General features: G+C 46.6%; 1 protein-coding gene across 2 annotated transcripts in view; it reads left to right on the forward strand.

Moving 5' to 3' along the window:
• LOC134944515 (uncharacterized) overlaps nt 1–27,683 on the forward strand; it is a 463,054-nt gene that overhangs the window by 390,311 nt on the left and 45,060 nt on the right. The window contains exons 12-13 of one of the 2 annotated variants that reach the window (XM_063933135.1): nt 14,578–14,659; nt 27,507–27,588. In XM_063933135.1, coding sequence (XP_063789205.1) covers nt 14,578–14,659; nt 27,507–27,588 — 164 coding nt within the window. The remainder of the gene's footprint in view (nt 1–14,577; nt 14,660–27,506; nt 27,589–27,683) is intronic. The other variant, XM_063933136.1, reaches the window with a different exon arrangement.

Raw genomic sequence — 27,683 nt, forward strand, 5'->3', positions numbered from 1 at the left:
ACAAGCTGTTCGTGCTAATTAGTACCCTAATAAAACATAGAGTACAGAGATACTAAGGATGGTAATTTGGTACCCAGTAACTTAGGGATCAGCTTTTATCTCTCTCCATTATACTTAGAAAGATTACAATGTAGAGAGATTATAGCTCCTCCCTAAGTTCGTGGAAGACAAATCACTGTCCTTAGTATCTGTGTACAGTATGTTCTTCTAGTGTACTAATTAGCACGAACAGCTTGTAACGTACAGTGGCAAGTTTAATCTTTCTATGTATAATGGAGAGATAAAAGCTCCTCAGTAAGTTACTGGATGCCAAGTCACCGTCCTTAGTATCTCTGTACAGTATGTTCTACTAGTGTACTAATTAGCACGAACAGCTTTTAACTGGATGCCAAATCACTGTACTTAGTATCTCTGTACAGTATGTTCTACTAGTGTACTAATTAGCACGAACAGCTTGTAAAGTACAGTGGCAAGATTAATCTTTCTATGTATAATGGAGAGATAAAAGCTCCTCAGTAAGTTACTAGATGCCAAATCACCATCCTTAGTATCTCTGTACAGTATGTTCTACTAGTGTACTAATTAGCACGAACAGCTTGTAACGTACAGTGGCAATTTTAATCTTTCTATGTATAATATAGAGAGATCAAAGCTCCTCCCTAAGTTCCTGGTTGCCAATTCCTTAGTATCTCTGCATAGTATTTTCTATTAGGGTACTAATTAGCACAAACAGCTAATTAGTACCCTAATAGAACATACTGTACAGAGATACTAAGTACGGTGATTTGGCATCCAGGAACTTACTGAGGAGCTTTTATCTCTCTCCATTATACATAGAAAGATTAAACTTGCCACTGTACGTTACAAGCTGTTCGTGCTAATTAGTACCCTAATAGAACATGGAGTACAGAGATACTAAGGATGGTAATTTGGCACCCAGGAATTTAGGGAGAAGCTTTTATCTCTCTCCATTATACTTAGAAAGATTACAATGGAGAGAGATTATAGCTCCTCCCTAAATTCGTGGATGACAAATCACTGTCCTTAGTATCTGTGTACAGTATGTTCTACTAGTGTACTAATTAGCACGAACAGCTTGTAACGTACAGTGGCAAGTGTAATTTTTCTAAGTATAATGGAGAGAGATAAAAACTCCTCCCTATGTTCCTGGATGCCAAGTCACCGTCCTTAGTATCTCTGTACAGTATGTTCTACTAGTGTACTAATTAGCATGAACAGCTTTTAACTGGATGACAAATCACCGTACTTAGTATCTCTGTACAGTATGTTATACTAGTGTACTAATTAGCACGAACAGCTTGTAAAGTACAGTGGCAAGTTTAATCTTTCTATGTATAATGGAGAGATAAAAGCTCCTCAGTAAGTTACTAGATGCCAAATCACCATCCTTAGTATCTCTGTACAGTATGTTCTACTAGTGTACTAATTAGCACGAACAGCTTGTAATGTACAGTGGCAATTTTAATCTTTCTATGTATAATATAGAGAGATAAAAGCTCCTCCCTAAGTTCCTGGTTGCCAAATCACCATCCTTAGTATCTCTGCATAGTATTTTCTATTAGAGTACTAATTAGCACAAACAGCTAATTAGTACCCTAATAGAACATACTGTACAGAGATACTAAGTACGGTGATTTGGCATCCAGGAACTTACTGAGGAGCTTTTATCTCTCTCCATTATACATAGAAAGATTAAACTTGCCGCTGTACGTTACAAGCTGTTAGTGCTAATTAGTACCCTAATAGAACATGGAGTACAGAGATACTAAGGATGGTAATTTGGCACCCAGGAATTTAGGGAGAAGCTTTTATCTCTCTCCATTATACTTAGAAAGATTACAATGGAGAGAGATTATAGCTCCTCCCTAAATTTGTGGATGACAAATCACTGTCCTTAGTATCTGTGTACAGTATGTTCTACTAGTGTACTAATTAGCACGAACAGCTTGTAACGTACAGTGGCAAGTGTAATTTTTCTAAGTATAATGGAGAGAGATAAAAACTCCTCCCTATGTTCCTGGATGTCAAATTACCATGCTTAGCATTTCTGTACAGTATTTCCTATCTAGCCAGAAACCCTGCATCCTGTGCAAGCTAGGCGGACAACTGGAGGGGACCCGAAACACGGTTGCTTCCCGTTTCCCTTTCCAGTGTCACATAAACTAGTGGTTGATCTGCCCCGAAAGCCAAGAGTCTCCTCTTTTGTATGGTACCAGTCCTGAGTCTCTGGGACACCCAGAACCATAGATATCAGTACGCAAAGTGGACCCATTTTCCCATAGACTATAATGGGCCCGTTAATTCAGACCCACCATGGGTTCCGACGCTTGCCATGAGCCTTGTGGGGGTCACAGAAACTTGGGGTTGGTACCCTCTGGTAGCTAATTGTCTCCCCTTCCATACCAACCTAGCGATGAAGGCTCCCAACTCCCATGCTGAGAGTCCCAAAGTGCCAACCTTTTTTTTTATGTGTTCCCGTGACATTCACTTTATTATTATTTTTTCTTTGGTATACATTCAATGAAAGGGTGCACACAGGTTTCACATAAATCAAAGTAAATCTGCAGCAGCGATTCATTCCACTATATACAAATACACAGCGGTAATGAGTATAAATTAGTGTATTCCGACGCAACTAACTGAGCAACACAGTATTGTAGATCGTCGGCATTTGTGTATTGTACCTGACCTGAACTCCCTCCCTGTCCACTGCATGACCTGTGCAGGCTCCCAGGGGGGGAGGGCGATGGGGGTAGGTAGAGGCGGTGGAAAATACCGTGCTTTTGAAATACAAGTATTAGCGTCCGAGTCCCCTAAGGTATAAACCAACACCAATGGGAAGGAAGTGCCAACCTTTTGTTTAATGTGCTCCTGTAACATTCACTTTATTATTATTATTTTTTCTTTGTTATACATTCAATGGAAGGGTGCACACAGGTTTCACATAAATCAGAGTGGGCGGGGGATTTTCCTACATACAGTAGTATACTGTTGCACATGTCTTGTAACCTGATCGGAACTCCCTCCCTGTCTACTGCATGTACTTTGCAGACTCCCAGGGGGGAAGGGGAAAGTGGGATGGGGGTAGGGCGAGGCAGTGGAAAATACCGTGTTCAAAGAAAAGGCATAATCAAAACCATGGGGAACTTTGCGGTGTATCGTTATGTGCATTGACCTCGCTTGTCCCTATCACCCCAGTGTATTTTAGCTAGGGGATTCTGCCGCTCCTTCAGCATTCCCCCCGTAGCCTGCAAAATCTGTGCTGTTACTTGCTCCATAGCCGAGTGCCTCCATGCAGCTAGGAGTCACAGGCGGTAGCCATTTCAATTGAGTTTGCCCTGCTATAGAATTGTATGTGTACCGTACAGTGCATAGAACCTTGACAGTAGAAACTCTCCTGCAGCTTTGCCCTGCTTTATGTAAAACTTGTGTTTTGTCAGTTTGCTATGCGATCGGGCCCGGTGTAACGTAATGTGCATAGACCTCACTTATCTCTATCGCCCCTGTGTAGTTTGGCTAGGGGATTGTGACGCTCCTTCAGCATTGCACCGTAGCCTGCAAAACTTATACCATCTCTCACTCCATATCCGAGCGCTGCCTGCCACATGGTGGGGGTTCAGGGCCAGTGGCCATTTTGCCAGTGTGCTATGCGATCGAGTCCGGTGTACCGTAATGTGCATAGACCTCACTTATTCCTATCGCCCCTGTGTATTTTAGCTAGGGGATTGTGACGCTCCTTCAGCATTGCCCCATAGCCTGCAAAATCTGGACTGCTACTTGCTCTGTAGCCTAGGGCCTCCATGGGGCAAGGAGTCATAGGTAATAGCCATTTCTATTGAGTCTACCCTGCTACAGAATTGTATGTGTACTGTACGGAGCATAGAACCTCAACAGTAGAACCGCTCCTGCAGCTTTGCCCTGGTTTATGTGAATAAAAATAATAATAAGGTGTCTGGAAAAAACTAACATGCATTCGTACTTTAGGAATCGAACCCGGGACTATGAGTATAGGAAGCGAAACACTTCGCCACTTCGCCGCAGACAGATGAATAAATCCATTGGTTTTGATTATGCTGTAATGGCTACGGGATTAGGATGCTAACATACTGTACAAAATTCCTAATCTCAAGAGGCAATAGTGAACTTCTAACACGTCCATTTGCGACAGTATACACTACTGGTTTTATGTTGTTTTGTCTGCGGGACTTGGACGCTCACATATTCATAAAATACTGTAGATGGATCATATACTGTATGCTGTACTGTTTGCATCTATACCGTATATACTGTATTAAATAACGCAGCGTAATGAGTATTTACTGTATTAAATAATGCAGCGTAATAAGTATTTACTGTATGCAGTGTAATGAGAAGCCTTAGTAAAGTAGTCCTTATTATATATTTCAGTATTGTATTTTACGAGAGACCACACGCATGCGCAGTGGTGATTGTAAAAAGCGACATCTGGTGGATGATCACAGGTATTACATGTAAAGGTAACGCCAAACGCTGTCCGTACGATTAGGTACGCCTCTCTGTGACTAGGCGCACCTCCCTACACCCCGGGACGCTGCGTATGCTCGATCGGGACAAACGCCTCAGCCAGTCAAGATAAAGGTGGCTACATCTGTATATAATGCTAAAATAGAGCAGAAGGACTTCACGCATATACAACCAATTTAGTCTATCGAAGGCCTTCTCAACGTCCAGGGATAGCAAGGGAAGGCCCTGGTCATTAGAGAGTGAATCGATCAGGTTAAAAACTCTGCGCGTACTGTCCGACGCTTGTCGACCTGGGACAAAACCAGTCTGGTCCGGGTGTACCAGCAATGGAAGAAATTGGTTTATACGTGACGCAATCAGTTTGTCCAGAAAAGAAGAAATAGAGAGGGGAGTAGGCTGAGGGGTTGAGAAATCAGTAAATTGTAAAGTTTAGCGTAATATTGCGCAAAATGATTCGTAATATCTTTAGGGTTGAGGACCTTCTGTTTGGAGGGGGAGTAGATGAATTTGATCTTGGGGGTCATTCCGAGTTGTTCGCTCACAAGCGGATTTTAGCAGATTTGCTCATGCTAAGCCGCCGCCTACTGGGAGTGAATCTTAGCATCTTAAAATTGCGAACGATGTATTCGCAATATTGCGATTACACACCTCGTAGCAGTTTCTGAGTAGCTCCAGACTTACTCGGCATCTGCGATCATTTCAGTGCTTGTCGTTCCTGGTTTGACGTCACAAACACACCCAGCGTTCGCCCAGACACTCCCCCGTTTCTCCGGCCACTCCTGCGTTTTTTCCGGAAACGGTAGCGTTTTTTCCCACACGCCCATAAAACGGCCTGTTTCCGCCCAGTAACACCCATTTCCTATCAATCACATTACGATCGCCAGAACGAAGAAAAAGCCGTGAATAAAATTCCTAACTGCATAGCAAATTTACTTGGCGCAGTCGCAGTGCGAACATTGCGCATGCGCACTAAGCGGAAAATCGCTGCGATGCGAAGAAATTTACCGAGCAAACAACTCGGAATGACCCCCCTTGTTCCTAGCTTGCTGAGCACGGAGCTTACGGGCTAGCATTCTGCCAGACTTATTACCCAGAAGATAGAACTTTTGTCTCATTCTATTTAAAGCTGCTTGTGTATGAGCAAGGAGCAATTTTTGGAGTTGGCTGCGAACATTGGAGAGTTCCTTCTTGAGGGTTCTAGAGGGATTAGCCATATTCCGTGATTCAAGATCTATCAATTCGGCTTCCAGTTTTGACTGTAACTGGAGGGCTTGTTTCTTGAGGGTGGCACCGGCTTGGATAGCCGCTCCACGGGTAACCACTTTAAATGCACACCAGTGGTTAATAACGGAGGTGGGAGTTGGTAGCTAGATAAGAGTTTATGGAATCAAGGATTAGTTTTTTGGAAAGAGGATTGTTTAAGAGATAGGGGAAGAGATGCCACTGTCTGGGGGGGTTTTGGGTGACGGAGAGATTCCATTTCCAAAGAACGGGGGCATGGTCCGACCAAGTGATCGGCAAGATAACAATGTCCCTAGTTCTTTGGAGAGACCATTTATCACATAAAACTAAATCTATCCTAGAATAGGAATTGTGAACTGAGGAGTGGAATGTATATTCCCGCCCTGAGGGGTTATTAGTCCTCCAGATATCAAATAGATCGAACTCCGTGAGTAAATTGCGGAAGGCTAAAGAGGGTCCGGATTGAGCTGAAGGGATGGGGCGGGAGGGATGGCCAGATTTGTCTAGTTTTGGGTTCAAAACTAAATTGTAATCACCCAGAACAACCAGGGAACCCTTGAGCGATTTACGAATTGTGAGAAACAATTTACACAGGTATGGTACTTGGTTGGAGTTAGCGGCATATAGGCAAACCAGTGTAGTGGGTTTGTCATCCAAGAGACCCATAAGGATCAGGTAGCGACCACTTTTGTCAGAGATTTGAGAGTGGAGGACAAAGGTAACATGTTTGCTAAAGAGGATAGCTACCCTATTACGCTTAAATGGGCCATTTGCATAGTATCCCACTGGAAAATTGCTATTTTTAAACAGGGGTGGAGGGTTTGCAGAGAAGTGGGTTTCCTGCAGCACGACAACATCTGCCCTTTGTTGATGGAAGAAAGAGAGGGCCAGTCTGCGTTTGTTAGGTGAGTTTGGACCCTTAACATTAAGAGAGAGAAGGTTCACCATTGAAAATGTAAGTCAATGGTGAGATGCAATTGAACCGGAGATCAAAGTACCATGTTCAATGGAGGAAAGCAATGAATCTGGAGCTTGGAGGGAAATGAGGCATGCGGGGGATTAGGAAGAAAGGTTTAAACCGGGGAGTAAGGAGGTAAACAAAAAAAGGTCCGGTACATTGGACCTGCATGACTACTGCAGGGGAGGGAAAAAACAAACAAACAAAAAATTTCAATACTTTGCAGTAGTATAGAAAAAGTTGGGGGCGGGCTGGCGAAGCAGGCACCGCCACTCAGGTATAACAACTAAAGAAAGATAAAAACATGTTAAACTGGCCCTACGAAACTATAGCTGAGAACATAGGGGACATCACATATAACCATCTAGGAACATTTCCAGTAAATTGCCATTCCCCCAAGAGCAAAAGAAAACTTAAATAACAGTGGATAACCTGCATATAAAAACAGATACATTGTAACAAGTGAAAGAGTAACCTGTAACATGTAGACCAGGAGAAATGTCAACAAATAGAGCAGACACTATAATCAATGGAACCTTCCCCTCTCGGCAGAGGGGAAAAGGTCTATAATTTCAGAGAACCAAAAAGAAATGTGAAAGGACCCAGTGCTGTGACCAGGTGGTTCAGGCATTCGACCATTCCTGGCGGATAGAAGACGTACGAGACGGTGCAGATGACTTTTGAACAGTAATATCCCAATCCAAGAGCAATTTGACTCCCGCATCGAGGGAGGAGATGATGTAGGTGGAGTCCTCATAAGAAACTATCAGTTTGACCGGAAATCCCCAGTGGTAATGGATATCATGGTACCGGAGCGCAAGAGTAATAGGTGTAAGGGCACGCCTCTTCGCAATGGTGGCAGCGGAGAAGTCTTGGAAAATTTGAAGACCCCCTAGGGTATCCGAATTTTTGGATTCTCTGGCAGCTCTCATGATACGTTCTTTAACTGTGAAGAAATGCACACGGAGGAGGGTGTCTTTCGGAAAGTCAGAAGAGACGGTGCGGGGCCTAGAGAGGCGGTGAATCTGGTAAATCAGGAGCTCTGCGGTATCCGTAGCGGGGAGGAGCTTCTTGAAAAGGGCGATGGCATAGGGTTCCAATTCAGAGTTAGTAACAGAATGAGGGATGCCCCTGATCTTGATGTTGTTCCGTCGAGATCTGTCCTCCAAATCCGCTAATTTAGACTGGAATTGGTCCAGATCCTGTTGTTGGCGATCGTGGGAAGTGATCAAATCATTATGGGAGGCGACCAGTTCTTCCACCTTGCATTCCAAGCGGTCGGTCCTGTCCCCAATCGCCACCAGCTCGTTCTTGACCTCGCGGACAGCAGAAGTTAAGTCTTTAGAGAGTTCCGATTTAAAAGCAGAGAGAATCTGGCAAAGAGATTTCACAGTCAAAGGTGCATCAGGTTCGCAATCAACTCCGGAGACCGTGAGTGTGGGTGATAAAACACTCGACATCACAGGATCTGGCATGGTGGGCGGAGAAGAGACGCTTTGTAGAGAGGAGAATTGAAGGGGTTTCTGAGCGGGGAAGGAGATTTTGGAAGGAACTGGGTCTTTGTTTTTTTTGGAAGGTATTACTCGTTGATAGGAATGTAGCCAGTTGACCGTGAAAAGGTGCCTACACACAGCCGGGTCCAATCAAAGGAGAAATGTGAAACAGGTATACTCAGTCACAATAGGACAAGAACATGTCGATTAGGCAAACATGAGTGGCGGTGGAAGCAGTAAGGAACACTCACATTATGGAGTATTCACAGCTGTGAGGTTATAATAAGATTTTACTTACCGGTAAATCTATTTCTCGTAGTCCGTAGAGGATGCTGGGACTCCGTAAGGACCATGGGGAATAGACGGGCTCCGCAGGAGATAGGGCACTTTAAGAAAGCTTTGGATTCTGGGTGTGCACTGGCTCCTCCCTCTATGCCCCTCCTCCAGACCTCAGTTAGGGAAACTGTGCCCAGAGGAGATGGACAGTACGAGGAAAGATTTTTGTAAATCTAAGGGCGAGATTCATACCAGCCACACCAATCACACCGTATAACTTATGATAAACATACCCAGTTAACAGTATGAACAACAACATAGCCACGGTATCACCGAAAACTATAACATAACCCTTATGTAAGCAATAACTATATACAAGTCATGCAGAAGAAGTCCGCACTTGGGACGGGCGCCCAGCATCCTCTACGGACTACGAGAAATAGATTTACCGGTAAGTAAAATCTTATTTTCTCTAACGTCCTTGAGGATGCTGGGACTCCGTAAGGACCATGGGGATTATACCAAAGCTCCCAAACGGGCGGGAGAGTGCGGATGACTCTGCAGCACCGATTGAGCAAACAGGAGGTCCTCCTCAGCCAGGGTATCAAACTTATAGAACTTTGCAAAGGTGTTTGACCCCGACCAAGTAGCTGCTCGGCACAACTGTAATGCCGAGACCCCTCGGGCAGCCGCCCAAGAAGAGCCCACTTTCCTAGTGGAGTGGGCCTTAACTGATTTCAGTAATGGCAATCCTGCCGTAGAATACGCCTGCTGAATCGTGTTACAGATCCAGCGAGCAATAATCTGCTTTGAAGCAGGGGCGCCAACCTTGTTGGCCGCATACAGAACAAACAAAGCTTCAGTCTTCCTGATCCGAGCCGTTCTGGTCACATAAATCTTCAAAGCCCTGACTACATCCAGGGACTCGGAATCCTCCAAGTCCCTTGTAGCCACAGGCACGACAATAGGTTGGTTCACATGAAAAGATGAGACCACTTTTGGCAGAAAGGGAGGACGAGTCCTCAACTCTGCTCTATCCACGTGAAAAACCAAGTATGGGCTTTTATGCGATAAAGCCGCCAATTCGGAAACACGTCTCGCCGAAGCTAACGCCAACAATATGACCACTTTCCACGTGAGGTATTTCAACTCCACAGTTTTAAGTGGTTCAAACCAAGGTGACTTGAGGAAACGGAACACCACGTTTAGGCCCAAGGTCACTCCTGTTTGAAGGAAGTGAAGTAGACGGCCCAAATGGAACTCCTCCGTAGGAGCAGCTCTGGCCTCACACCAAGAAACATATTTCCGCCATATACGGTGATAATGTTTCAACGTCACGTCTTTCCTAGCCTTGATCAGGGTAGGAATGACTTCCTCCGGAATTCCTTTTTCCGCTAGGATCTGGCGTTCAACCGCCATGCCGTCAAACGCAGCCGCGGTAACTCTTGGAACAGACAGGGCCCCTGCTGCAGCAGGTCCTGCCGTAGAGGAAGAGGCCACGGATCTTCTGTGAGCAACTCTTGCAGTTCCGGATACCAAGTCTAAAGGATAAAATAAAAAAGGGGCAGACTAGATGGGCCAAGTGGTTCTTATCTGCCGTCAAATTCTATGTTTCTATGTTTCTAAGTCCTCCGTGGCCAATCTAGAACAATGAGGATTGTTCTGACCCTGCTTATTCTTACAATTCTCAACACCTTGGGTATGAGAGGAAGAGGAGGAAACACATAGACCGATCTGAACACCCAAGGTGTCACCAGAGCGTCTACTGCTACCGCCTGAGGGTCCCTTGACCCTTTAGCTTTTTGTTGAGACGGGACGCCATCATGTCTATTTGAGGCAGGCCCCACCGATCCGCGATCTGTGCAAAGACTTCTTGATGAAGTCCCCACTCCCCCGGATGCAGGTCGTGCCTGCTGAGGAAGTCCGCTTCCCAGTTGTCCACCCCCGGGATGAACACCGCTGACAGCGCGCTTACATGGCCTTCCGCCCAGCGTAGAATCCTGGTCGCTTCTGCCATGGCCACTCTGCTCCTTGTTCCGCCTTGACATTGTCTGACTGAAACAGAACCGGTCTTCTCCGAAGTAAGTTCTCCGCTTGACGCAGGGCGTTGTATATGGCCCTCAACTCCAGGACGTTGATGTGGAGACAAGTCTCCAGGCTTGACCAGAGACCTTGGAAATTTCTTCCCAGTGCCACTGCTCCCCAGCCTCGGTGGCTTGCGTCCGTGGTCACCAGGACCCAGTCCTGAATGCCAAACCTGCGACCCTCTAGAAGGTAAGCACTGTTCAGCCAGCACAGGAGAGATACCCTGGTCCTGGGAGACAGGGTGATCCTTTGATGCATTTGTAAATGGGACCCGGACCACTTGTCCAAGAGGTCCCATTGAAAAGTCCTCGCATGGAATCTGCCGAAAGGGATGGCCTCGTATGAAGCCACCATCTTCCCCAGGACCCGCGTGCACTGATGCACTGAAACCTTCTTTGGTTTCAAAAGGTTCCTGACCATGGTCATGAGTTCCTGAACCTTTTCGATCGGAAGAAAACCCTTTTTCTGGTCTGTGTCTAGAATCAGGCCCAGAAAGGTCAGACGCGTTGTAGGAACTAGCTGGGACTTCGGTATATTGAGAATCCAGCCGTGTAGCTGCAACGTCTTCATGGACAGAGACACGCTGACCAGCAACTTCTCCCGCGATCTCGCCTTTATTAGGAGATCGTCCAAGTATGGGATAATTGTGACCCCCTGCCTGCGCAGGAGCACCATCATTTCCGCCATTACCTTGGTGAAAACCCTCGGGGCCGTGGAAAGCCCAAACGGCAACGTCTGAAATTGGTAGTGACAGTCCTGCACTGCAAATCTCAGGAACGCCTGATGGGGGGGGGGGGATATTGGAACATGAAGGTATGCATCCTTTATGTCCAGGGACACCATCCAATCCCCCCCCCCCCCCTCCAGGCTGGCGATGACCGCCCGGAGTGATTCCATTTTGAACTTGAACCTTTTCAAGTACAAGTTCAGAGATTTTAGGTTTAAAATGGGCCTGACCGAACCGTCCGGTTTCGGGACCACAAACAGGGTTGAATAATATCCCTCTCCCTGCTGGAGATGAGGAACTGTGACAATCACCTGTTGAACATACAATTTTTGGATTGCTGTCAACACTGACTCCCTCTCTGACGGGGAAGTCGGCAGAGCCGATTTGAAAAACCGGCGAGGATGCAAGTCTTCGAATTCTAGCCTGTATCCCTGAGCAACAATCTCTACTGCCCAGGGATCCACCTGCGATTGAACCCAGACGTGGCTGAAAAACCGAAGACGAGCCCCCACCAGATCTGCCTCCCCCCGGGAAGCCCCAGCGTCATGCGGTGGACTTTGCAGACGCAGGGGAGGACTTCTGCTCTTGGGAACTAGCTGTGTGCAGCTTCTTTCCCCTGCCTTTCCCTCTGGTAACAAAGGACGATCCCCGCACCTTCTTGTTTTTATTGGAACGAAAGGACTGCATTTGAAAATGAGGTGCCTTCTTAGTATGCTGCGGGGGGACATAAGGTAAGAAATTCGACTTACCAGCCGTAACCGTAGAGACAAGGTCCGAGAGGCCATCTCCAAACAACTCCTCCCCCTTGTACGGCAAGGACTCCATGTGCCGCTTAGAATCGGCATCTCCCGTCCACTGCCGGGTACACAGGAGTCGCCTAGCAGAAATAGACATAGCATTTATTCTGGAGCTTAATAAACAAATGTCTCTCTGAGCATCTCTCATATACAAGGCAGCATCTCTGATATGCTCTAAGGTCATTTGAATGGCATCCCTATCTAAGGTGTCAATCTCCGTAGATAAGGAATCTGCCCATGCCACAACCGCACTACAAACCCAGGCCGATGCCATAGCCGGTCGAGCAATAGTACCGGAATGATTGTAAATGTGCTTTAAGGTAATTTCCTGCCTGCGATCAGCAGGTTCCTTGAGGGAAGCCGTATCCTGAGAAGGCAGCGCCACCTTTTTGGACAAGCGTGTCAGCGCCTTGTCCACTTTTGGTGAAGATTCCCAGCGTATCCTATCAGTTTGTGGAAAGGGATACGCCATAAGAATCCTTTTGGGAACTTGTGGTCTCCTATCTGGAGAGTCCCAAGCCTTTTCGCACAATTCACTTAATTCAAATGATGATGGAAAAGTGACTTCAGGCTTTTTCTCTTTATACATGTGTACCCTCGTGTCAGGGACAGGGGGTTCCTCAGTAATATGCAAAACCTCTTCAATGGCCATAATCATGTACCGAATACCTTTTTCCACCTTCGGCTGTAATTTTGCATCTTCATAGTCGACACTAGAGTCAGAATCTGTGTCGGTATCTGTGTCATCGATCTGGGATATGGTGCGCTTCTGAGACCCCGACGGGCCTGGCGCCACAGGGACAGGCATGGACTGGGTGCCTGACTGATCCCTAGCTTCTGCCTTGTCTAACCTTTTATGCAATAGATTGACATTGGCATTCAAGACATTCAGCATATCCACCCATTCCGGTGTCGGCGTTGCCGACAGTGACCTGACATTCAAACACTCCCCCTCCACAGTAAGCAAGCCTTCCTCGTCAAACATGTCGACACACGCGTACCGACACACTTCACACACACAGGGAACCCCTTTTCTGAAGACAGTATCCCTGTCAAGGCCCTTTGGAGAGACAGAGAGAGAGTATGCCAGCACACACCCCAGCGCAATAACCCTGGAGACCAACACAAAATGCTTTTCCCCAGCAGCGCTGTGAAATATGTAAACTGCCAATTATGTGCCCCCCCCCCCCCTCTCTTTTAAGCACCCTTTCACCGTGTGTAAGCAGGGGAGAGTCCGGGGAGCTTCCTCTCAGCAGTGCTGTGGAGAGAAAATGGCGCTGGTGAGTGCTGAGGGAGAAGCCCCGCCCCCTCGGCGGCGGGCTTCTGTCCCGCTCAAACTTAGTAAAATATGGCGGGGGCTCTTTTATATACATGTACAGAGCCCACCTGTACATGTATATAGTCTTTTTGCCATGCAGAGGTTTATATTGCTGCCCAGGGCGCCCCCCCCCTGCGCCCTGCACCCTTACAGTGACCGGAGTGTGTGAGGTGTATGGGAGCAATGACGCACAGCTGCAGTGCTGTGCGTTACCTCAGTGAAGCTGAAGGCTTCTGCCGCCTGACGACTTCTGTCTTCTGTACTTCTGGCTCTGTGAGGAGAACGGCGGCGCGGTTCCGGGGGTGGACGCCCAGTAAGAACCTGCGTTCACCCCCTCTGGAGCTAATGGTGTCCAGTAGCCGAGGAAGTAGAGCCTATCTTTGACAAGAAGGTCTGCTCCTCTCTCCTCAGTCCCTCGATGCAGGGAGCCTGTTGCCAGGAGTGCTCCCTGTGAAAAAGTAGTAAAAAGTAGAAAGAAAAATCCAAACAAAAATGCTTTCAGGCAGAGAACTCTGGAGAGCTCTCTGCAGTGCACCCATCTTGCTCTGGGCACAGTGTAAAACTGAGGTCTGGAGGAGGGGCATAGAGGGAGGAGCCAGTGCACACCCAGAATCCAAAGCTTTCTTAAAGTGCCCTATCTCCTGCGGAGCCCGTCTATTCCCCATGGTCCTTACGGAGTCCCATCATCCTCAAGGACGTTAGAGAAATTGCTGTAGAGTAGGTAACTTGAGAATATGGCCGAAGGAGTGTCTCACAGACACATTTTTAAAGGTCTGCAGGTGGAGTTCATTATTTCACTTGTGATTCTGTGAGGAGACCTGCAAAACATGCACTGTGTGGGGTCCTGAGGACCGAGTTTGCAGACCTATGCTGTAAAGGATACATTTACACAACTGTCAGGGAGCTATTGATTGTCTGAAATCCCATTAGCGTTAATCAATGAGGAATTGACAAGTTTATAATAGTTTAACCATGATGTTTCTGGACCTGGTTGCAAGTGGGGCAATGTTTTACCAAGAATTGTGGACATTATCACAGTTGGTTATCAGCATAATATCAGTGTTTAGAATATTAGCTAACAATCAACCTAAATCGCAAAGGATATTAATTCTGAATATTTCATCAGTAACCGTCACATTCTGTATCTGACCTCACAGGGTGAAAGGTCTCATTGGGAATTCAACTGGAAGCTGGACCATCACTTGCCTGGTTACAGACGATGCTCTACTACATGGATAGGTAAATGCAATGATGTCATTGGCACAGGGATTGCTGTTGAGTGACTGTATCCTTTCATTTAATTGTTATATCTTGACCAAAGGTACAGTAATATGTTTATTTCCAGCTAAGCATCAGGCAAAGAACTCCCTGACTAGATGTGGAGAGTTGCGTCATCGTGCTGGGTCCTGCTCTCCACTTCTCATTCTTACCCTCATTCAGCATCTGGAGATTGCCAGACTGTCACAGGAGTCCGGGAGACCAACCAGTATTTCTGAAGTCTCCCTGACATTCCTAATGAGTCGCCAATTATAGCTCATTTACTAAAATTGCATACTGGGGCAAATGCACTAAACACACAGCTGGATTAAGAGAGGGTGGCGGCCCGGGTTGTGCCCCACTGCCCTCCTGCAGGCACACTGTAAGGGTACACACTAGAGCGACGGGGATTCGTTCCGATGTCGGAACGAATCCCCGTCAGCCCTAGATCATTTGTACACGATGGGGCGATGCTAATGAAGGTATCTTCCGATCTACGTTGTCCAGAGCCCTACAGGAGACAAGAGGTGCAGAGTAGCTATGAGGAGTCATCATGTCTCTTACTGACCTGGCATTACAGAAGGAACTTACTATGACTCTTATCTCAGGTTCTTCATACATAAGGGAAACACAATCTCTAATGTAACTACATACTTAATGTAACAATGTATTAATCATTTTCTTTGCGTATGTGTAATATACAGATGGAGCCCTGCTCATCTATCCATTTAATAGGATTAACTGAGCCAGTTCTGTCGGACTTAATCCCCTGCTGTAATGAGTTAATCCCCTGCTGTATTTTTCTCTCTGTATTGTATTGCAGCTGAGAACAATAGATGAAAGGCTTATGCTAATAAACCATGGTGCACCATGGCGCAGCAGAGAAGGCTAAATGAGCGAGGCTCCATCTATAGTTTAGTTTTCTTTATTTAAATTATGTTGGCCGTAAAATAATCGAGTGTTAAACAATTTAGCGGATCTAAAGAATGTGTAACATATATTTGCCGGGTGTGGTTCGTTTTATCGACAGTATCTAGGTCGACAATGTTTAGGTCGACCACTATAGGTCGACAGTCACTAGGTCGACATGGATGGAAGGTCGACAGGGTTTCTAGGTCGACATGTGCTAGGTCGACAGGTCTAAAGGTCGACATGAGGAATTGTTGTTTTTTTTGTGTCGTTTTCTTCGTAGAGTGACCGGGATCCCAAATTAGTGCACCGCGTCCCCTCGCATGGCTCGCGAGCTTCGGGCATGGTGCCTTCGCTCCTCTACCGCTTCGCTCGGCACACTTTACCGTTCCAATCGTAGTCCACGTGGATCGTTAAGTATGAAAAAATCCCCCCCCCCCCCCAAAAATGTGAAAAACTCATGTCGACCTTTAGACCTGTCGACCTAGCACATGTCGACCTAGAAACCCTGTCGACCTTCCATCCATGTCGACCTAGTGATTGTCGACCTATAGTGGTCGACCTAAACATTGTCGACCTAGACACTGTCGATCTTCAGACCGGATCCCATATTTGCTATAGCTGGTCTAATGAGTTATGTTGTAACTCCGCCTAATACAGATGAGTCAGTAATAGAAATATTCAAGATATATTACTGTATATATTTATCCGAGAGCTCTATTGCCAAGAAGCAACACAGGGAATGGGATACACTCAGCTGCTTCAGCTTCCAGAGATTGTTTACCCATAAGGCTTATGACATGAGATTGAGGAATGTGACTTATAAAGCAATAATATATCACTGTGAGTACATCTAAGGGGTTTCTATGGCTTTGAATGCTCTCACTCCCATACTGTCTGGCCAATGGCAGATTCATTTGCAAAGCCCAAATCTTTGAGAGAGATAAACTACAAACCAGTTAGCTTCTTAGTCATGTTAAAGGCTGTCTAGGTAAATGACAGAAGCTGATTGGTTGGTACTTCATCTCTCTCCACCTTATCTCTCTGCAAGATAAGATAAATCTACCCCATAATGAGAAAGGGATATTTGCCTAAGACATTGCCCTCCCTAGTCAGTGTGCGGGGTTAGAGATTAGCCTGCTGGGGACACATTACCAACCAGGTGTAATCTATTCTTACCTAGTACAGCTGCTACAGATTCCACACCTCCATTAAACAGATAGACGCGGTCGGAGTGTTCCAGCAGCTTATCCCAGGGCGTTTCGGAAGAGTTGGTCACTTGGTGGCATCCAGCTGTCACAAGTAACCGCAATAAAGACCAGATCTTGGTGTTGGAAGAATAGCACTCACAGATGTCCAACCACTACTGCTTGAGGAACTTGACCACCACCTTACAGCAGCAGTGCACGATGTTCCTGTCTTAGTGCTTGATCTGGTCATTTACATATTCTGAACATGGATCATCCATGCTGAGCATGGACAAGAAAATACAGATGATAAAAGCCACTGGTGCACTTCCCAGGGAAATAATGTTCAGATAATAGTAGAAGTGGCCATATGACACCATGAGCTGACCACCCAGAGCTCCTATGGTGTATCCCAGCAAGTTAAACCATCTGCAGCAGATAAAAGCCTTGCCATATTGATCAGTAATCACCACACTGCATACATATGAATAGATGGCAATGTCACATGTAGTGACCATGACTGAGATAACCTAAAGACACTCCATGGCCTGGAAGCTGGATGCAAAGCACAGTAGGCCGTAGACCATGACTTGGCACAGGCCCTGAAACATGATGACTGGTTTGCATCGGCAGAGGTCAATAAAGAGGAGAGCTGGCAGCTGGAAAAGCAGCATACTGTATATCCGGGTGTAGCATGGTATGCCAGCGGCCGGGCTCCCGGCGACCAGCATACCGGCGCCGGAAGCCCAACCGCCGGCATACCGACAGCGCGGTGAGCGCAAATGAGCCCCTTGCGGGCTCGCTGCAAGCGGTGGTGGTGCGCTACGTGCACCACGCTATTTATTCTCCCTCCAGGGGGGTCGTGGACCCCCACAAGGGAGATAAACTGTCGGTATGCCGGCTGTCGGTATGCCGGCTGTCGGGATCCCGACGCCGGTATACTGTGCGCCGGGATCCCGACAGTCGGCAACCTGAAGACCACCCGTATATCCATATAGAGGAGAGCTGATTCTTGACCTAGGGAGAAAGAAGACACATGATAAGCAATCTGTGAGAACAGAGTCTGAGTAGCTGTTGTTCTCTGTTCAGTGGCAAGTTAAGTATCAGCACCCTGTATGACCACCAGGAGACAATATCCTTAGTAGCACTATATTCCTATTATAATCATGATATAATCACCGAGATATAATGGCTGGGGCATAGACACTCTGATGACGAGGATGAGTTCTCAGCAGCAACTAGTTGCTTCTGATTGGCTGATTGCGGAATAGCCTCTAAAGGTGATTATGCTTTCATCTCTGATCACACCGATATTATATGATTTATGGGTGCAGAATGAGTTTTATGCTACTTTTGCCCATACATGAGAAAGATAATTATACCTTCTGTATTATATATTGCTTTTCTTTTTAATTTAGATCACATCTAATAGCAAATGTCCTTTTCCTTATCAAAAAAAAGTGTTAAAAGCTTCTCCTGTGCTTATGACCTTGTTGGGTGTACGTGCATTTTGGGGGTAATTCAGTAAGGATCGCTAATGCCATCCTTACTGCATTTACCCCGATGGTCAGGAACTGTTCTGTGCATGTGAAAAATGGGTCCTGTGAACTCAGCGCAGGAATGCGAACGTGTTTGCAGTGTCGGTTGGTCAGCGTTTGTGAAAACGGGAGTGGAAACATCTGCAAACAGCTTTACAATTGCAATCCTTTGTGAATTAGGCCCTTTGTTGGGTGTAAGTACCCCTGACGTGAACCTGGCACATATGCTACTGGTGTTTGGAACTCTTTATTTCTACCCCTAGTCAGACCACTGTTCCGATAAGCAGCTGTACCGGCGAAGCTCCAAACCTGCACTCTCATTCCTAATACTAGTGGGGAAAATCTACACTGCCAGGTTCTGTCCTATTAGTGTTACTGCACGTGTGTGGCCTACTCCATGCTGTCATTCAATGAGGAGCCAGTGTGAATGTATGCACACTAGACATGTCAGTAATACATGCTTGTGTGTAATGATTAGGATTGCAGCCATATGCACTATGCAATATTCTAGTTTCCATACTTTCATTAATCCCATGTATGGTACATTTTACTAAGTGACTTCATACAACTCATCCATAACGTGTATTCCAATGTCACACAGTTTATATGTTACAGATATAAGTAAGAATTGTGTTCTGTTACCTCTTCCAAGGTGAAATGTTTGGTAGGCCCAGTCATGTATTCTGTATAGAAGGGTTCTGCAGGCCTCAGGTGGAAGAAGAACCTGTATAGATACAGCAAGAGCAATGGATGCTCTTGCAGCTTGTTCCTCACAGTCTTTCTCACATCCATGGCTAGCAAATAGGTGCAAGGATGCGTGGAACCGATGGTAATGTTCTCTTCTGCAAGATAAACACAATAGTTGTCAAGTAAATGAAACAAGTAAAATAAAATGTGAATATTCTAAAATACAGAATTTTTTGAGTGAGAGTGAAATAGTGAAACCTTTGTTTTTTGATGACTTAATGTACACAAACTTTGTTTAATACAAAAAGTTATTAAACATATTGGGGCAGATGTATTAAGCCTGGAGACGGCATAAGGAAGTGATAAGCCAGTGATATGTGCAAGGTGACAAACACACCAGCCAATCAGCTTCTAACTGTAATTTACATATTGGACCTGATTGGCTGGTGCGTTTCACCTTGCACATATCACTGGTTTATCACTTCCTTATGCCTTCTCCAGGTTAATACATCTGCCCCATTGTATTAAGGGGGGCATTTACTAAGCAGTGATAAGAGCCGAGAAGTGAGCCAGTGGAGAAGTTGCCCATGGCAACCAATCAGCACTGAAGTAACATCTATAATTTGCATACTATAAAATTATACAGAGCTGCTGATTGGTTGATGGCGAAATTTCTCCACTGGCTCACTTCTCCGTTCTTATCACTGCTTAGTAAATGTCCTCCTAAATGACCTTCAGGATGTGTATATAAGGTGTATATGAAACATAAATGAATTGAGTGTATGTACACAAACGTTGTTTAATGCACAAAGTTATTAAAATATAGGATTTAAATTACCTACCGGTAAATCCTTTTCTCGTAGTCCGTAGAGGATACGGGGAATCCATTTAGTACCATGGGGTATAGACGGGTTCACTAGGAGCCTTGGGCACTTTAAGAATTTGATAGTGTGCGCTGGCTCCTCCCTCTATGCCCCTCCCACCAGACTCAGTCTAGGAAACTGTGCCCAAGGAGGCGGACATACTTTGAGAGAAGGATAATAAAAGTGGTGAGATTACGAATCAGCACACACAAAACAACAGGAAAGCCATGCTAACCAAACTTGAAACATGAACAGCAACGGCTGAACAAACCAGAATACTTAACCAAGTAACAGTGTAGGAAAAACGAAGCACCGGGTTGGCATCCAGTATCCTCTACGGACTATGAGAAATGGATTTACCAGTAGGTAATTCAAATCCTATTTTCTCTTATGTCCTAGAGGATACTGGGAATCCATTAAGTACCATGGGGAAGTACCAAAGCTCCTAAACCAGGTGGGAGAGTGCTGAGGTTCCTGCAGAACTGATTGAGCAAACTGAAGGTCCTCAGAGGCCAAAGTATCGAACCTGTCGAATTTTGCAAACGTGTTCAAACCTGACCAAGTAGCTGCTCGGCAGAGCTGTAAAGCTGAGACACCCCGGACAGCCGCCCAAGAGGAACCCACCGACCTAGTAGAGTGGGCCTGTACAGATTTTGGAACCGGCAATCCTGCCATGGAATAAGCATGCTGGATCGTGAGCTTGATCCAGCGTGCAATAGACTTCTTTGAAGAAGGACACCCAATTTTATTGGGATCATAGAGAACGAACAGCGAGTTGGATTTCCTGTGAAGAGCAGTTCTCTTTACATACACCTTCAAAGCCCTCACAACATCCAAAGACTTTGAAGTAGCAGAGGTGTCCGTCACAGCTGGAACCACAATAGGTTGGTTGATGTGAAAAGCAGACACCACCTTAGGAAGAATTTGCTGATGAGTCCTGATTTCCACTCTGTCCTCATGGAAAATTAAGTAGGGACTCTTGTGAGACAACGCCCCTAGTTCTGACACACGTCTTGCTGAGGCCAAGGCCAATAGTGTAAAGGTCTTCCATGTAAGATACTTTACGTCAACGGTTCAAACTAGTCCGATTGGAGGAACTGCAGCACCAAGGGAGGCTGGATGTGCAAAAAACCTTTCAAGAACGTCTGGACCTCAGGGAGAGGAGCCAATTGTTTCTGAAATAAAATAGACAAGGCCTAAATCTGGACTTTAATGGAACCTAGGCGTAGGCCCCCATCCACTCCCAACTGCAGAAAAAGCAGGAGATGTCCCAGATGAAATTCCACTGCAGAATATTGTCTGTTCTCACACCAAGAAACATACTTCTTCCATATACGGTGGTAATGTTTAGACGTTACCCCTTTCCTGGCTTGGATCATAGTCGGGATGACTTTATCATAGTCGGGATGACTTTATCAGAGCCAATTGTTTCTGAAATAAAATAGACAAGGCCTAAATCTGGACTTTAATGGAACCTAGGCGTAGGCCCCCATCCACTCCCAACTGCAGAAAAAGCAGGAGATGTCCCAGATGAAATTCCACTGCAGAATATTGTCTGTTCTCACACCAAGAAACATACTTCTTCCATATACGGTGGTAATGTTTAGACGTTACCCCTTTCCTGGCTTGGATCATAGTCGGGATGACTTTATCAGAAATCCCTCTCCTGGCTAGGATGAGCAGCTCAACCTCCATGCCGTTAAACGTAGCCGTGGTAAGTCTTGATAGATGAGCGGGCCCTGTTGCAGAAGATCCTCGCGAAGAGGCAGAGGCCACGGATCTTTGAAGAGTATCCCCAGAAAGTTTGCCTACCAGACAATTTGTGGCCAGTCCAGAGCATTGAGTATTGCTTTAACCTTTTCCCTTCTTATTATTTTTAGTAATCTTGGGATCAGAGGAAGTGGAGGAAACACGTACACCAACTGGTTGACCCACGGAGTTGTGAGAGCATCTACCGCCACTGCTTGTGGGTCTCTCGACCTGGAACAATACCGCCTGAGCTTCTTGTTGAGACGAGAGGCCATCATGTCAATTTGTAGATATCCCCACTGATGTGTCAAGCACCTGAACACTTCCGGGTGAAGGCTCCACTCCCCCGGGTGCACGTTGTGTCTGCTGAGGAAGTCTGCTTCCCAGTTGTCTGTTCCCGGATTGAAGACCGCCGACAACGCCACGGCGTGTTTTTCCACCCAGAGGAGAATTTTTGACACCTCTGACATTGCTGCTCTGCTTTTCATTCCACCCTGTCGGTTTATTTACGTTATCGCCGTTACATTGTCCGACTGGACTTGAATGGCTTGATTCCAAAGTAGGGATGAGGCCTGCAGAAGGGTGTTGTAGATAGCCCTGAGTTCCATGATGTTTATTGGAAGGACGACTTCCTGACTTGACCATTTTCCTTGAAACTGCACCCCCTGGGTGACTGCTCCCCAACCTCTGAGGCTTGCGTCCGTAATTAGCAGAATCCAATTCTGAATCCCGAACCTCCGACCCTCGATGAGGTGAGAAGTCTGTAGCCACCACAGAAGGGAGATCCTGGCCCTTGGTGACAGACGGATCCTCTGGTGCATGTGAAGATGTGATCCAGACCATTTGTCCAATAGATCTAGATGGAAGGGCTTAGCATGAAACCTTCCGTACTGAAGCACCTCGTAAGAGGCCACCATTTTCCTCAGAAGGCGAATGCACAGATGCACTGAGATCCGAGTTGGCTTCAGAACAGCCCAAACCATCGACTGGATTTCCATAGCCTTCTCCACAGGAAGGAACACTCTCTGAGATTCCGTGTCCAGTATCATTTCCAGAAAGGAAAGTCTCTGCGTTGGATCCAGTTTAGATTTTAGTAAGTTCAGAATCCACCCGTGATCCAGGAGTAGTGTGGTTGAGAGGTGAATACTTATAATCAACCGCTCCCTAGATGGTGCCTTTATCAGAAGATCGTCCAGGTACGGAAATATGTTCACTCCCTGTTTGCGGAGTAGTAACATCATCTCTGCCATCACCTTGGTGAACACTCTCGGTGCCGTGGGGAGACCAAATGGCAGGGCCTGGAACTGGTAGTGACAGTCCTGCAGTGCAAAACGTAGATAAGCCTGATGAGGTGGCCCAATCGGAATGTGAAGGTACGCATTCTTGATATCCAGAGACACTAGGAATTCCCCCTCCTCCAGATCACCGCTCTCAGAGACTCCATCTTGAATTTGAACACTCTTAAGTATGGGTTCAACGACTTTAGGTTCAAAATCGGTTTTACCGAACCGTCCGCCCTGTTTTGCAGGTGTAGTCAGGGCCGGCTCTAGGCATTTTCGAATAGATCGGCCGCGCAGGGCGCCACCCTTAATGGGCGCCGCGTGCTGGCGACGCCATATTCGAACATGCAGCCGGCCATGTGCACTGCAGCATCGTGTGACTTGTGTGCGCTATACGCGCTGAGCGGCGCCGGTGTCTAACGTAAGACGCCGGCGCCGCGCAGTGCGCACAGCGCACTCAAGAGGCTTCCTGGCCGCCCGCACCTGGACCTGCACTGCACCCACCCGCCCGCACCCGGACAGCAGTACTCCTCCCCCTCCAACGCTGCAGGTATTTGAGGGGGGGGGGGGTGAGTGAATCATTTATGTATGGCACTGTGGGGACATTTATCTGGCACTGGGGGCATTTATCTGGCACTGTGGGTGCATTTATCTGGCACTGTGGGGGCATTTATCTGGCACTGTGGGGACATTTGTCTGGCACTGTGGGGACATTTATCTGGCACTGTGGGGACATTTATCTGGCACTGTGGGGGCATTTATCTGGCACTGTGGGGACATTCATCTGGCACTGTGGGGACATTTATCTGGCACTGTGGGGACATTTATCTGGCACTGTGGGGGCATTTATCTGGCACTGTGGGCATTTATCTGGCACTGTGGGGGCATTTATCTGGCACTGTGGGGACATTTATCTGGCACTGTGGGGACATTTATCTGGCACTGTGGGGGCATTTATCTGGCACTAGGGGCATTTATGTAGCACTGTGGGGTCATATCTGGCACTGTTGGGGCATTTATGTAGCACTGTGGGGTCATATCTGGCATTGTGGGGTCATATCTGGCACTGTGGGGGCATATATCTAGCACTGTGGGGGCTTTTCTGTATCTGGCACTGTGGGGGCATTTATCGGGCACTGTGGGGGCATATATATTATCTAGCACTGTGGGGGCTTTTCTGTATCTACATATCTGGCACTGTGTGGCCATTTATGTATCTGGCATTGCTGGGGGGCATGTCATGTGTAGCTGGCACGGCTGGGGATCATATCATGTAGTGTTCCCGCTAGGCGTCTGTGGCTAGGCAATGTGTCTAACGTGCTCTGCCTGGCGCAAAGTGTCTAACGTGCTCTGCCTGGCGCAAAGTGTCTAACGTGCTCTGCCTGGCGCAAAGTGTCTAACGTGCTCTGCCTGGCGCAAAGTGTCTAACGTGCTCTGCCTGGCGCAAAGTGTCTAACGTGCTCTGCCTGGCACAAAGTGTCTAACGTGCTCTGCCTGGCGCAAAGTGTCTAACGTGCTCTGCCTGGCGCAAAGTGTATAGGAGGTTCTACCTGGTGCAGTGTGTATTAACTGCACTACTGTGTGGTGTAAAGCAAATTGCCACTATTATGTGGCCACGCACCTTCCCCACGAAGCAACGTCTCTAAATTTTTGCTGTGCGCCTTCGGTGCGTACTGTCCATGCTTTACCATGTAGGTAGATGAGCAACAAGCATTACAGTATGTACATAATTTTGCCCTCCTAACTTAAAAATGTGCCCTCCCTGCCCTAAAAAGTGAACACTATCGTGTAGCTGGCACTGCTGGGGGGCATATCATGTCTATCTGGCACTGCACATTGTGTGTCTTGCACTATACTGTAGACATTATGTGTATCTGACACTATACTGGAGACATTGTGTGTATCTGACACTATACTGGAGACATTGTGTGTATCTGACACTATACTGGAGACATTGTGTGTAGCTGGCACTATACTGGAGACATTATGTGTATCTGACACTATACTGGAGACATTGTGTGTAGCTGGCACTATACTGGAGACATTATGTGTATCTGACACTATACTGGAGACATTGTGTGTAGCTGGCACTATACTGGAGACATTATGTGTATCTGACACTACACTGGAGACGTTGTGTGTAAGGAACACTACTGTGGCTGTTATGTGTAAGGCTGCTAATTGTGTGCGTAGACGGGGTGTGAAAACATATTTATTTATAGTCTAATAATATGAAGTTATGAGACCACGCCCACTTTCTGAGATGCCACGCCCACTTTTCCTGGAGCGCACGCGTGGGAGGGGGGCGCTTTTACATGTTTTCGCTCAGGGTGCTGCTAGTAGGCCTGGAGCCGGCCCTGGGTGAAGTGGAACTGGAACAATGACCTGAGTCTGTACCAGTTTTTGAATGGCGTCCTGTAAGGTTATGCTTGCTTCCTGTGAAACTGGGGAGGGGTCCTGGGGTGCACACCGGTAATGAGAGGTGCAACCCTGCGGAGACCTTTCAGTAGTACTGCATACAAAGACAAAGGTTGCAGGTGCACAATTCAAACATTACCAATTTATTAATAATAATCATTGCAATAAAATTTAGCATTTTGAGCGAGGTTCTCCGCATAGTTATGGCCATAAGTAACGGCTTGCCCACCGCGTCCAGGTGACCTCATTAGTCGGGCAAGTCCCTTACATTTTTGGGGGGGTAGAGATCTAGGACGTGGGACACCCCAAAATGAAGCAGCCGAGTGACCCCAGGGCAACACTAAGGTGAAAAATATATAGAGATAAAAGTGAAGATAGGTTAGTGAGAGGCTGCTGAATATATTATGATATATTAATATACTACAATACTCTATTTTAAGTACTACCTGGTATAAGAGATGCCTGTTACAATCAGTGAAGCACTGATACTGTATATAATCAATAAAGTCACACTGACTGAGTGGTGTAATAATGGGTATTATAAGGGATGGGGGACCTGCTAGGCTGTTACAATCAGTAAGGGGGGGAGAGGCTACGGTATATATATGTGCACTATAGAAATAACTGGTAATAAATAATTTCGCTAGCATCCATAAGGGATACTGGGGACACATTAGTACGATGGGGTATAGACGGAGTCCAAAGGAGCCAGTGCACTTTATATTTTTTCAACTGGGTGTGCTGGTTCCTCCCCTCTATGCACATCTGCAGCTCCAGAGAGTTTTTCTTCAGTTTATATTCAATCTTTGTTATTTTCGGTATGCTGTTTGGTTAACAGCGTACCTGCACCATGGGAGTTAGAGGGGGGGGGCGGGACGTTCACCGGCCTTGCTAGGTGTCAGAACCGCTTTCCCACTGCAGGACCACCGTCCTGAAAGGTTGTTTGTTCAGCAGCACGCCGCACACCCCTAACATTAGCCTGAAGGAAGGTGACATCGGTGGCGAGTACAAACTGGGGGCCCCGCTGGGGGGTCCCCCAGTTCAAGGTGCGGCTGACACGCAGGGGAGGCATACGGGACCCTCCTGGGGGGGACCCGCTATAGCCCCCTGTGTACACTGGCAGCTGTTCAGTGGAAACTGGCATTTGTTATGTTTTACACTATTTGGGAGACATTGCCAGTACAAATAACCCTGAAGCTCGGGCGCCATTACAGGATGCGGAGCTTCCTCAGAGCAGGCTCAGTGCCATTGCTGGTCGTGTTTATGTTATTGGTGTGTTGGTGATAAATCTCACCACTCCTTGTTATTCATTTCCTTCTCTCAAATATGTCCTTTTCTCCTTCGGGCTCTGTTTTTACCTCTAACTGCCTGTGGGAGGGGGCATAGAGGGGAGGAGCCAGCACACCCAGTTGAAGAAATTCAAGGTGCACTGGCTCCTTTGGACCTCGCCTATACCCCATTGTACTAATGTGTCCCCAATATCCCTTATGGACTACGAGAAAAGGATTTAGCGGTAGGTATTAAAATAATATTAAATACACTAGTACAACTACCATCCGCCTGCTATAATTGTAGGGGGGCGGAATGGGGAGCATACACTGACTAGGGGGGCTGCTATAATTGTTGGGGGGGCACACTGAGGAATGTTTGAGGAAGGGGCCCCAAATCGGCATCTTGCTTAGAGCCCCAAGAGGTCTTAATCCACCTCTGGCTGACACATATTGGCAATGTATAAGAGCATATTTGTGGATTGGTTGATTTGGAAAAAAAGCAGAACCGGTGAAACGTTCTTTATTGCTGATGTATGGGCCCCATTACAGCTGTTCTGCAGCAATGAACAAGAGGCTTGCATAAGCCATGGAGCACTGCCAGTGGGCTACTAACGTGTAGTACACCTCTGAGTAGGCGAATGGATTGCTCCTCAGTGTGTAGCGTGTATTTACTAAGCGTTTCCCGGCATGTTTACACCCAAAATCTAAAACACCCCATGCGTCCTGGGCGGCGGCACGGTGGCACACCCCTCATTATGGTCCTGAACAGACAAGTGCACCAGTTGAAGTGCAGCGTGTGTAATTATAGTGTGTGTATTACTATAAAACATGGACATTTGAAAAGTACGGTGCCGCACTGTAATTGGTTATCACATGCCCAGTCCGATAGACCTAACATGATCTTTTATTTTATTTTCTGTATTGTAGCTGGGTCACAACCTTCACCGTCTATTAAAAAGAAACGCTGTAAAGATGATGTTTTTACGCGTCTGTCTGCTCCAAGAAGAAGGTAAGAAGCAGAGCACTATAAATGGGAATCTAAACCTAATTTCTGTACAGGCTGGAGTATAACAATGGTTAACAGACTGGCGGGGGGCGTCGGAG

The sequence above is a fragment of the Pseudophryne corroboree genome, chromosome 7, assembly GCF_028390025.1.
Source record: "Pseudophryne corroboree isolate aPseCor3 chromosome 7, aPseCor3.hap2, whole genome shotgun sequence".
Classification (NCBI taxonomy): domain Eukaryota; kingdom Metazoa; phylum Chordata; class Amphibia; order Anura; family Myobatrachidae; genus Pseudophryne; species Pseudophryne corroboree.